At 35.4% G+C, this 12,508-nt stretch overlaps 1 protein-coding gene across 1 annotated transcript; it reads right to left on the reverse strand.

The window, feature by feature from the left end:
* Positions 1 to 7,249: 7,249 nt before the first annotated feature.
* LOC136042753 (phosphatidylserine synthase 2-like) lies at positions 7,250 to 11,888 on the reverse strand. The gene is made up of 2 exons (XM_065727717.1): positions 11,783 to 11,888; positions 7,250 to 9,048 (listed from the first exon to the last, which is right to left on the reverse strand). The coding sequence occupies exons 1-2, from the start codon at positions 11,886 to 11,888 to the stop codon at positions 7,781 to 7,783; spliced, it is 1,374 nt and encodes a 457-aa protein (XP_065583789.1). The 3' UTR covers positions 7,250 to 7,780.
* Between the last annotated feature and the right edge of the window lie 620 nt (positions 11,889 to 12,508).

A 12,508-nucleotide genomic window follows, 5' to 3' on the forward strand; every position in this document is an offset into this window, starting at 1 on the left:
TCGTTAGTCGACAAACATGACGTCAGACGACAAACAACTTCATGACGACATACAGCTCAATCCTTATAATGACGTCAGTCGACAAACATGACGTCAGTCGACACACAAACATGACGTCAGTCGACAGACAGACAAACAACTTATTTTTATATATATATAGATATATATATATATATATATATATATATATATATATATATATATATATATATATATATATATATATATATATATATATATATATATATATATAGTTTTCAGTCCAGAACCAATAAAGCTATTATGTAAACATCAAAAATATTTATGTTGTCTGAGCAATAATTTTTTGTTTTTATTTCAAAATAGAAAATTACCTGAATATTTTAGAATTAGTTTTGTTTTTTGTTAGGTTCCTGCTATTCAACGCGTGACTTCAACTCGTCACGCATTAGTGAAAATTATAAGATGTCTACTTGGAATAATTATGTTGAAAGTGCTCAAAGAGCTACTCAAAGAGTCTATGCCAAAAAACTTGCGGCTGATAGAGAAAGTAAGACTCAAAGAGTCTATGCCAAAAAACTTGCTGCTGATAGAGAAAGTCAGAAAAGAAAGCGTGCCGAGGAATCAAAAGAACAGCAAGGAAACAGGCTTGAGGCTAAAGAACGCAAAACCGCGCAGTTAGATGAAGATCCACCTGGACAGCGAGAGTCAAAACATATCAAAACTGAAAATGATAGCGATGATGATTGGGTTTGGGATTTTGACTTGGATAAGGTCATCAATGCCTACCAGATTTTAGTTAAAAAAAACAAAGGTTCGGCGATTTGTATTTCATAGTGAAGCTGAAAAATAAAGAAGAGAGTGATCTATTGTCGTATGTACAAAATAACATTTCCAAGTTAACGTCGGAACAAAAAGACATTTATGATACGGGAGATTTCAGGCAAACATTACCTATAATACCTAGATCAACTCCTGCAGACGAAATGAATGCTTGCCTGAAAAATTCTAATTTATGGGCACACGTAAAAATATTAAAATTAACTACAAATATGCGTGTCCGATTGCAAAACGATGACTCTGGTCAAACATTTTCAGATCAATTGCTGGCAATTGGAAACGGAAAGCTCCCAGTAGACTCAATTTCAGGACGTATACAACTACCTGCTGATTTCTGTAATTTAGTGACGTCCAAAAATGAATTGATTGAAAAAGTATTTCCGAATATTCTAAAAAATTATAAAAATAATAAATGGCTAAGTGACGTCATGTTTCTGTGTCGACTGACGTCATGAAGTTAGTTGTCGTCATTTTTGCTATGACGGTTACGTCATTAAAGATATTTAAGACATATATGTTCACGTAGAAACCTATTAATGTTTAAGTTTAAAATGACTGATGAACTTACAATGGCAAAAGCCGATGAAGATGCTCAAAGAGTCTATGCCAAAAAACTTGCTGCTGATAGAGAAAGTCAGAAAAGAAAGCGTGCCGAGGAATCAAAAGAACAGCAAGGAAACAGGCTTGAGGCTAAAGAACGCAAAACCCCGCAGTTAGATGAAGATCCACCTGGACAGTGAGAGTCAAAACATATCAAAACTGAAAATGATAGCGATGATAATTGGGTTTGGGATTTTGACTTGGATAAGGTCATCAATGCCTACCAGATTTTAGTTAAAAAAACAAAGGTTCGGCGATATGTATTTCATAGTGAAGCTGAAAAATAAAGAAGAGCGTGATCTATTGTCGTATGTACAAAATAACATTTCCAAGTTAACGTCGGAACAAAAAGACATTTATGATACGGGAGATTTCAGGCAAACATTACCTATAATACCTAGATCAACTCCTGCAGACGAAATGAATGCTTGCCTGAAAAATTCTAATTTATGGGCACACGTAAAAATATTAAAATTAACTACAAATTTGCGTGTCCGATTGCAAAACAATGACTCTGGTCAAACATTTTCAGATCAATTGCTGGCAATTGGAAACGGAAAGCTCCCAGTAGACTCAATTTCAGGACGTATTCAACTACCTGCTGATTTCTGTAATTTAGTGGCGTCCAAAAATGAATTGATTGAAAAAGTATTTCCGAATATTCTAAAAAATTATAAAAATAATAAATGGCTAAAGAGCGATTCTCGCACCCAACAATATAGACGTCCACGAAATCAACAATATTGTTTTGACCAAGATTCGAGACCAGGCAGTCCTTTAAAAGTCAGTCGACACAGTTTTGGATCCAAATGAAGCGGTTAATTATCCATCTGAATTTTTAAATTCCATAGATCTTTCAGGGTTTCCACCACACGTGCTACAACTAAAAATAGGCGTAACAATAATACTTTTAAGAAGTATCAACCCACTAAAGCTTTGCAATGGCACGCGAGTTGCCGTAAAAAAAACAATGGAAAACCTAATAGAGGCCACAATCTTGACAGGGCCTTTTGAGGGTGAGGCTGTTCTTATTCCTCGCATTGCCATGATTCCAACGGATCTGCCTTTTCAATTTAAAAGATTGCAATTCCCAATTCGATTAGCATTTGCAATCACCATTAACAAAGCTCAAGGTCAGTCATTAGAAAAATGTGGTATAGATCTTAATACTGATTGTTTTTCCCATGGACAATTGTACGTTGCATGTTCGAGGGTCGGTAAACCTGACAATCTATTTATATACAGCGACAATTGGACAGCGAAGAATGTTGTATATTCGCAAGTTTTACGCAGTTAATTTGTATTGTATCTATCTATCTATCTATCAATATAAAAACGAGTTGTGTGTATGCATGTTTGTTTGTTTGTAAAAAGAGCGTTTGCATATGACGTCATTATTAGTACATACGGCTTTGTATATGCACAGACAATGGGAAAGCCAAGAATGTTGTATATTCGCAATTTTTACGTAGTTTAACTCCTGCAGACGAAATGAATGCTTGCCTGAAAAATTCTAATTTATGGGCACACGTAAAAATATTAAAATTAACTACAAATATGCGTGTCCGATTGCAAAACGATGACTCTGGTCAAACATTTTCAGATCAATTGCAGGCAATTGGAAACGGAAAGCTCCCAGTAATGGGAAAGCCAAGAATGTTGTATATTCGCAATTTTTACGTAGTTTGAAACACATATATAAATCTATCTATATTCACAGGTGGGACACAGGGATACAACTACAGTGGCGCGTAACTAATATGGCGCGTAACGACTTACGTGCGCAGGGGGGCTTGGGGGGGGGGTGCGAAGCGCCCCACCAACTAGGTGTTGGGGTGGCGCGAAGCGCCACCTCAACAGCTAGTATATATATATATATATATATATATATATATATATATATATATATATATATATATATATATATATATATATATATATATATATATATATATATATATATATATATATATATATATATATATATATATATATATATATATATATATGTATATATATATATATATATATATATATATATATATATATATATATATATATATATATATATATATATATATATATATATATATATATATATATATATATATATACTAGCGCCCCACCAAGCCCCCCCGCGCGCGTAAGTCGTTACGCGCCATATTACTTACGCGCCATTGTAGTTGCGTCCCTGTGTACCACCTATGAATATAGATAGATTTATATATGTGTTTTGAACTACGTAAAACTTACGAATATACATCATTCTTGGCTTTCCCATTGTCTGTGCATATACAAAGCCTTATGTACTTATAATGACGTCATTTACCAACATGCATACACACAACTCGTTTTTATAGTATCGATAGATAGATATACATATATGTATGTATATGTATATCTATCTATCGTATCGATAGATAGATATACATACATATACAATACAAATTAACTACGTAAAACTTGCAAATATACAACATTCTTCGCTGTCCAATTGTCGCTGCATATAAATAGATTGTCAGGTTTACCGACCCTCGAACATGCAACGTACAATTGTCCATGCGAAAAACAATCATTATTAAGATCTATACCACATTTTTCTAATGATTGAACCTTGAGCTTTGTTGATGGTGATTGCAAATGCTAATCGAATTGGGAATTGCAATCTTTTAAATTGAAAAGGCAGATCCCGCGAGAAATAAGAACAGCCTCATCCTCAAAAGGCCCAGTAAAGATTGTGGCCTCTATTACGTTTTCCATTGTTTTTTACGGCAAGTCGCGTGCCATTGCAAAGCTTTGGTGGGTTGATATTTCTTAACAGTATTATTGGTACGCCTATTTTTAGTTGTAGCACGTGTGTTCGAAACCCTGAAAGATCCACGGAACTGAAAAATTCAGATGGATAATTAACTGCCTCATTTGGTTCCAAGACTGTGTCGACTGATTTTTAAAGGACTGCCTGGTCTCGAATTTTGGTCAAAACAACGTTTTTGATTTCGTTGACGTCTATATTTTTGGGTGCAAGAATCGTTCTTTCACTTGGCCATTTATTATTTTTATAATTTTTAAGAATATTCGAAAATACTTTTTCGATCAATTCATTTTTGGACGTCACTAAATTACAGAATTCAGCAGGTAAGTTGTATACGTCCTGAAATTGAGTCTACTGGGAGCTTTCCGTTTCCAATTGCCAGCAGTTGATCTGAAAATGTTTGACCAGAGTCATCGTTTTGCAATCGGACACGCATATTTGTAGTTAATTTTAATGTTTTTACGTGTGCCCATAAATTAGAATTTTTCAGGCAAGCATTCATTTCGTCTGCAGGGGTTGATCTAGGTATTATATGTAATGTTTGCCTGAAATCTCCCGCAAGCAATATTAATGTGCTGCCAAAGGGTTTCGAATTCCCTCGCAAATCTTTCAAGCATTGATCCAGAGCCTCTAGCAATTTTTAGTGTGCCATTGTGCACTCGTTCCAAATAATAAGTTTGCATTGCTGCAATACTTTACTCATCCCAAATGATTTGGAAATATTGCACGTGGGAGTTTCTGTAGAATGCAAATTCAGAGGCAATTTCAAAGCGGAATGAACAGTTCTTCCACCAGGCAGTAACGTTGCGGCTATTCTGGACGACGCAACTGCCAACGCTATATCATCTTTCGATCAAATTGATGCAAGAATCAGTTTTATCACAAACGTTTTACTAGTGCCACCTGGCGCATCCAAAAAGAAAATTCCTCCAACGTTGTTATCGACACAATGCATTATCGTATCATAAACGTCTTTTTGTTCCGACGTTAACTTGGAAATGATATTTTGTACATACGACAATAGATCTGTAACTTTGTTCACGATCCAATTCTACACATGTCGAAACAGCAGCGGTACGATTAGGTGAAGGCATTCCCAAATCCTGAAGAAGTTTGTTTGCCATATATACGCACAAATCTTCTATATTAACTAAACTGTAGTTATAAATTTCTGATGTAAAATCAAAAGTCATATCTGACGTCTCTAACCGTTTTCGATGGAGTATATTTTCGGAATTTCCGATTTATATTTTTCCCATAACTCTGTAGGAGCTGAAGGAGAGCGTGTTTTTAGTATGATTCCAAACAATGCACGAATTTGACTTGGAGTTGACGTTTTGCACGCATCATTGATGCAGTTATCCTAGTGTCGGTCATTCTCCAATAAATTCAGAGCTTGGCATGCACTACGGTAAGTGTCATGTATAGTACCGTTTACAGTTCTCAAATACTCAAAGGACGTCGGACCTTGTACATTCACCACAAGCAGGTGTAGAAAGAAGCATTCATGTTGATTGGTGTGAACGGTGTAGAGTCTTCCTATCGTGGTATCTTTGAAGATGGTAGGCTGGCCGTCGACTGATTTTAGTATCCCACGTGTAATACGAAGGCACTTCAGTATACAGCAGTTTTTTTGCAAAAGAATCATTTTTGCATAGCAAAAAGAAAGCAGTTAATTTTGTATCCGGTGGATTCAGGGCTCTTTGTTGCACGTTGGATTCCGAAAAATAAACACGTTGACCACTCTGTAAATGTACCGCTAAGTGAACAACAGCTGGACTACGTTCATGTATTGGAAATGAAAGAATTCGCCAAACAGCTTCATTACTGCTTGTGTATCTTCCAGTTTTTGAACTTAAAAGAACCGATATTTCCTTTCTTTGGAATTAATTGAGGTTGGCCACTCGTGCAAATTGGAGGCTTAAGGAGCAGCCTTTACTTTTAGTATTGGCCCAAGGGATCATGAATACACTCACAAATTTATTTTGGGTGACACTGGATGTAGAAAAAATAAAGAAGGAAAAAAAGAACAATTCAAAGTCAAAACATGAGATAGGGACTGAGACTCACTCTATCAAAGTTTTTGTAGTTTTTGAGCTCTTCTTACTGCTGGGGCTCCGTCTTTTTCTTAGACTTATTGATGTTCTTCCTACTGTAGCTCTATTATTTTGCATCATGACATTCAGCTCAGAAATCAATAAAATGCACAATTCTCAGTTGACTGAACTCCATTGAGCAGAAGGCTTTCGAGAAAACACTAATAGTAGGTGAAAGGATTACAGGCCCTATTATTTTAATTACATTGTTGAAGCAATCTTAAAATTTGTCTCTTTTTTAGGAATAATTCAACACGGTGGTACACCAACAAAATGTAATCAAACTTAAGGGTTCTTTGAAAAGGATTTATAAGATGGCAATTCCTGTCCATATTAATGAACAAAAAAATAAAGGGATGTAGTTAGGGTTGTATATCGGTGGTTTAACCATGACACGTATGTATCTATGCCCAGATTTCAAAAGGTTTTCGAAGAAAGATCCTCCGGATATACATTCCCTGTGTGTAATAGAATTCCTGCCGAATTGCGAGTTGCTGGTCTCCTGTCTTTTAAAATGATCTGTTGTTCTTTCGTGAAGTTTATCCTTCTTCACATGTAAATGTTGGTTAGCAAAATTATGTAAGCCTTTAAAATTTTAATGTATCCAGTGATAATACTTCATCAAGTCATCTTTTCAGTTTTCAGTACACTCGGGTCTATTAAAAACAAATTATCGCCTCAAAACCAAATACGCGCTATGGCCCTGCATCTCCACTTTTCGATACAACCATGGCCCCTGCCAACAAAATATCCTTACATGTTCCCAGCTTTTCATCCAAGAGTAAACCACTCCAATCCCACACATAGAAAATACTCAATAATGGCTAAAATCACTTATCTATGTAAGTTGTTTATTCAATTTAAACTAAATCAAAACAAGAAATTTTTCTTATTCTCTTTGAAAGAACCAAGAGAGCTCCTACCTCTCAATTAAAGTGGTAGGGTATTGTAAGCCTTATCGCAGACGGTGGTTGACTTCTCTTAAACGAAAACTCAATAGATACACAAAAAGGGAAGCTGGATAAACTGTAGATTCAAATCATATACCCAATACAATATTTGAAGAAATAATGCACTTCAATGGAGAGTTAGATTGATAATTGTTTGATTTCATGAAAATATAAACTAGCTCTTCAACACAAAAAAAATAGACTAATAAGAAAACAACACGACAACTTTTGAACCCTAAGGTAAGTGGAAAAAATAAACACTTTATAGGCATCTTCATAAACTAACTAATGTTATTACCCCTTCAGATGAAACAACAGATAAAGAAATGAGACAACATTACTCTAAAGTAAGGTTTTGAATCAATTTCAGCTTTAATTCACCTTTTTAGTCCAAAAATCTGAAATTCAGGAATAAACTTATAAAATGAAGGGGCATCAGGATACAAGCAGCAACTAGCGGACGTATAAGGTACATGGATGCCAAAATTTTGACATTTAATCCTTCAATTTTTTACAGCTTCTGTAAAATCATTATACAATCCATTGGCAAAGCGTGATAACCAGAATTCTGAGAAGCCTTTAAGGCACTTGCTATCTTGAAGCCATCTATATCTTTCCTCTTCAACTTCTAGTTCAGTTTCCTTAGGTGTAGCTTTTCTATTCAAGATGAACGCCCAGACTGTGTAGCACAATAGGGCTATAAGCCCTAAAACCCAGAAAAGGGCAATGAATCGAGGAATGGGTTTAGATATGGTTTCCCCACCAAAGCGAATAACAATTAGAAACTCTGTAAAAACAATAGTTAGAAGAGTCCAGGACTGACGGCCAAAACTTTTACAACCAGGATCGTCAAGATACTGAAAAACTTCTCGTAGCGCAACAGCACCCCAGAAGAGCATGACTAACAATCTGGCTAAATTCAGCCAATGATCAGGTGGAATCCAAAGAAAAAACTTCAAATAGAAAGTGTTCAATTCTGTTAATAAAAACACAAAAACAATGGTCAATGTAGCTCCCCAACGCCCTAAGCTAGATAAGGGTCTCCATTCAAATTTAATAAAATCATATGGTCCTAACTGAGCAAATATTCTCTTTAGCTTTCCTCTGTAAGTGGGAATATTCCATAACCCTCTCCAATGATACTTTTTCATACTAAAATATTCCAGAGTATACAGGCCACAAACTATTCCAAGCCCATTACAGACTAGAACGTCCATGATCCAATGATCCCACCAACATTCAGAGAAATTAGGAAGCTGATGCTCTAGTGTGTATTCGAGAATTTCAAACATAACTGATATAACTGTGCACAGCCACCAATCCCTCAAAACAAGAGTCTTTAACAACCAACCAAAAAAATGTGTAGGAACAAAAACATCCAACTTGTTCCGTACATTGTGCCACAGATCATCAGGAATCGACGGGTCATATATAAGACAACTTCCATCATACGATATTTCATCTAATTCTTTACCAAGGTTCTTATCAAAATGCTTAAGCAGTTTTCTTGCATCATTTGGAGATTGAAAGAGAGCAAAGATGAGGGACAACTCATATAGTATACTTAAACAGAAAAATAATCTCCATAGGGCTGGATGGGGCCATCTGAATGGGCCATCTGGCATAATGGTTACACCTAAGGCAATAAAGACTCCAAGAGCAGCAATGACTCCTCTCGTACTATTGCGATCAGTGTCATTGGTGATAGGTTCAAAAGCTGCATAGACTAGAACAATGACTAGCACAAAGAGAGCTGTGAGGGCTATGAGCTCTCCAAAAAAAACGTCATGGCCCCGTCATCAAAATCTACTTCATATTCCTTTTTTCTCAGAATCCCAATCATGTGCTGTTTTCAGTGAAGTAGCACTCTTAACTTCAAGATTATTTGAAGAGTAGGCTTTTGCATTCTAATTTGAACTATTGTGTTGAAAAAAGCATGACATGTTAGCATACAAATTTCAAAAGTTTTAAACTGCTGATAAATGTTTTTGTTCTTCTTGGTCAGATGAATTGTTCGATTATATATAAAGTTGTAGGGAAATATTTTTGTAATTGCTACTTTTTTAATATTATCACGACATTATAAATGTAAATGTACATGTATTTGCCGCTTGCCAAGTACCATGGCCTGGCCTCCAAATCGGCTATATTTTTTCCTTAAAGTTGAAAATATCAGGGTTTCCACTACTGCAGCAACCCTGATGCTAAACGATTTTTTTTTTCTATTAACAAATAGGAAAAAGGCTATGGCTGTTTCTGAGTTCGAATAGTAAAAGAACAAGTGCCATAAAAACCTATCCTAGTACCATAGTACCATATCCTAGTACCATAAACCTATGTACCATATCTTAGAAATGCGTTTTTCAAACTTTGAGGCGTGCTTCCGGAGGGAGGAATGAACTAGTCTATGGAGTGGCGTGAATATTAGGCAGGATTGAAAAAAGTCAAATTAAATTTAAAATACGTGGTCATGCAAAATATCCCAGCCCTTTTAAGACCGACGGGGTTTACCGGCCCGGGCTGAACAAAACCTAAGTTACCATCTTAAAGTAAAATTAGCTAGATTATATAGATTCCGCTAAATCAGCAGAGACAATCTTGGCGATCAATTAGTTTCTGAAGACGCACTTCGAATTCAAAACTCACCTTAAAATTTGAAGAAGGAATTGAAGTATCCAGAACTACAGACTTAATTGGATGTTTTTAATATGCTGAAGAGAATAACATAACAGACGATCTTGGCGGAAAATTATTTTCTCTAATACGAACTTCAAATTCGGAGTTCACCTTACAAATTGAAAATGAAATAACATAGCTAAAACCGCATATCTAATTGGATATGTTCAATATGTTCAAGGGAATAATATATCTGAAAATGCATTTTTTTTTTGTAAACTTATTCCTTGCAAAGTCACATCTAGTGAAATTGTAATCTAATGGAACTTATTGTAACGAGAAAGCCATATTGTGGAAATAATGCATACAGTGCAATTCAGGACACAGGTGCAAAGTCAATTCAGGACACAAAACTCACCTTCTAGTACTAATCAAAATGAACACCCCTGATATTCTCTAGACTCACTGCATGCTCAACAAAGCAGCTTTTATGCAAGATTAAATTATATAAAAAAAAATTACAATTGAAAATAAGGAGCAACATTATCACAACAATTATTACTTAATATATTACTAGCTGATGCCAGGCGGTGTGGACAATTTGCTGTCTTTTCATATTGAAGTTTTTCAAAGATGTATGACTATTAAAGCATATCTAATTTATACCAATAATTTCTACCAAGCTTCAAACTTTTGGTTTTCTTTTTAACGATTTTTAAATTGCGTTAATCCATTGTCAAAATATATTCAAATATTTTTGCAATCACTAGTTTTTTACTCTTTAAACATCTATAATTTGATAAGAGCCTCGATTTTCGCTTTTTGCATATTACTGAAATGAAAGCTTCCTTATATTGCAAAATACTTTATTACAATTCTGATGTAATTTTATTGCAATTTTATTGTAATTTAATTATTGTAATGTAGATTGGATCTAAAAGCTTCTACGGTAGGGCTCGCCGATATATTGAATCTAATAAAGCTATTTTCACTACACCACTTGCTTTTTTGGAAATATTTGCAACAGGTTTTAATAGCCCTGCCACGCGTTGCTTTAGCGCTATACGCCCCAGCGACATGTGAGCAAGGTGCTCATTTTTAACTGCGTTAAATTTACAGAAAAACAAAATATGTATAGACAAAGGAGATGTGCTAATTTCTAACTGCGTAAAACGTGTGGATATACAAAATTCTTCGCTGTTCCATTGTCTTTGCATATAAATAGATTGTCCGGTTTACCGACTACCGAGTTACCGGTTACCGAGTATGGAACATATAATTATCCATGGAAAAAGCAATCCGTATTAAGATCGATGCCGCATTTTTCTAATGGTTGCCCTTGAGCTTTGTTGATGATGATTGAAAATGCTAATCGAATTGAGAATTGTAATCTTTTAAATTGAAAAGGCAGATCCGTTGGAATCATGGGAATGCGAGGAATAAGAACATCCTCACCCTCAGAAGGTCCTGTCAAGATTGTTGCCTCTTCTACGTTTTCCAATTTTTTTTCTTTTTTTTTACGGCAAGTCGCTTGCCGTTGCAAAGTTTTGGTGGGTTAATATCTCACAACAGTATTATCAGTACGCCTATGTTTAGCTGTAGCACGTGTGGTGGAAACCCTGGGATATCCAGCGAATTTGAAAATCCTGATCTATAGTTAACCGCTTCGTTTAATTTCAGAACTGTGTTGAGTGACTTGTAAATGACTGCCTGGTCTTGAATTTTGGTCAGAATAATACTGTTGATTTCGTGGACGTCTTTGTTCTTGGCTGCCGGAATTGATCGTTCACTTTATGATTTTTGAAGTGGTTAGAATATTCGGAAACACTTTTTCAACCCAATCATTTTTTGACATCCTAAATTACAGAATTCCGGAGGCAGTTGCATACGTTCTGAAATTGAGTCAACTGGTAGCTTTCCTTTTCCAATTACCAGCAATTGATCTGAAAATATTTCAGCAGATTGATCGTTTTGCAATTGAACACGCATATTCATAGTTGATTTTAATGTCTTTACCTGCACCCTAAATTAGATTTTTTCTGGCAAGCATTCATTTCGTCCGCAGCTATGGATTTAGAAAAAAGAGGTAATGTTTGCCTGAAATCTCCCGCAAATAATATTAATATGCTGCCAAAGGGTTTGGAATTCCCTCGCAAATCTTGCAATGATCGGTCAAGAGCCTTGAGCAATTTTTAGTGTACCATTTTGCACTCGTCCCAAGCAATAAGTTTGCCTTGCTGCAATGTTTTATCCATTCCAAATGATTTGGAAATGTTGCACATGGGAGTTTCTGTAGATTGCATATTCAGAGGCAATTTCAAAACGGAATTAGCAGTTTTCCCACCAGACAGTAACTTTGCGGCTATCCCGGACAACGAAATGGTCAACGCTATGTCATTTTTGGATCGAATTGATGCCAAATTCAGTGTTATTAGAAACATTTTCCCAATACCTCCTGGCGCATCCAAGAAGAAGATTTCTCCAACTTAGATATCGACACAATGCATTATCTGATCATAAATACCTTTTTGTTCAGACGTTAACTTAGATAGATAAATAAATATATAATAAATGTAATAGATAAAATAGATCAATTGTGTTGTAACTTTGTTCAC

Source organism: Artemia franciscana, unplaced genomic scaffold, assembly GCF_032884065.1.
Source record: "Artemia franciscana unplaced genomic scaffold, ASM3288406v1 Scaffold_1932, whole genome shotgun sequence".
Classification (NCBI taxonomy): Eukaryota; Metazoa; Arthropoda; class Branchiopoda; order Anostraca; family Artemiidae; genus Artemia; species Artemia franciscana.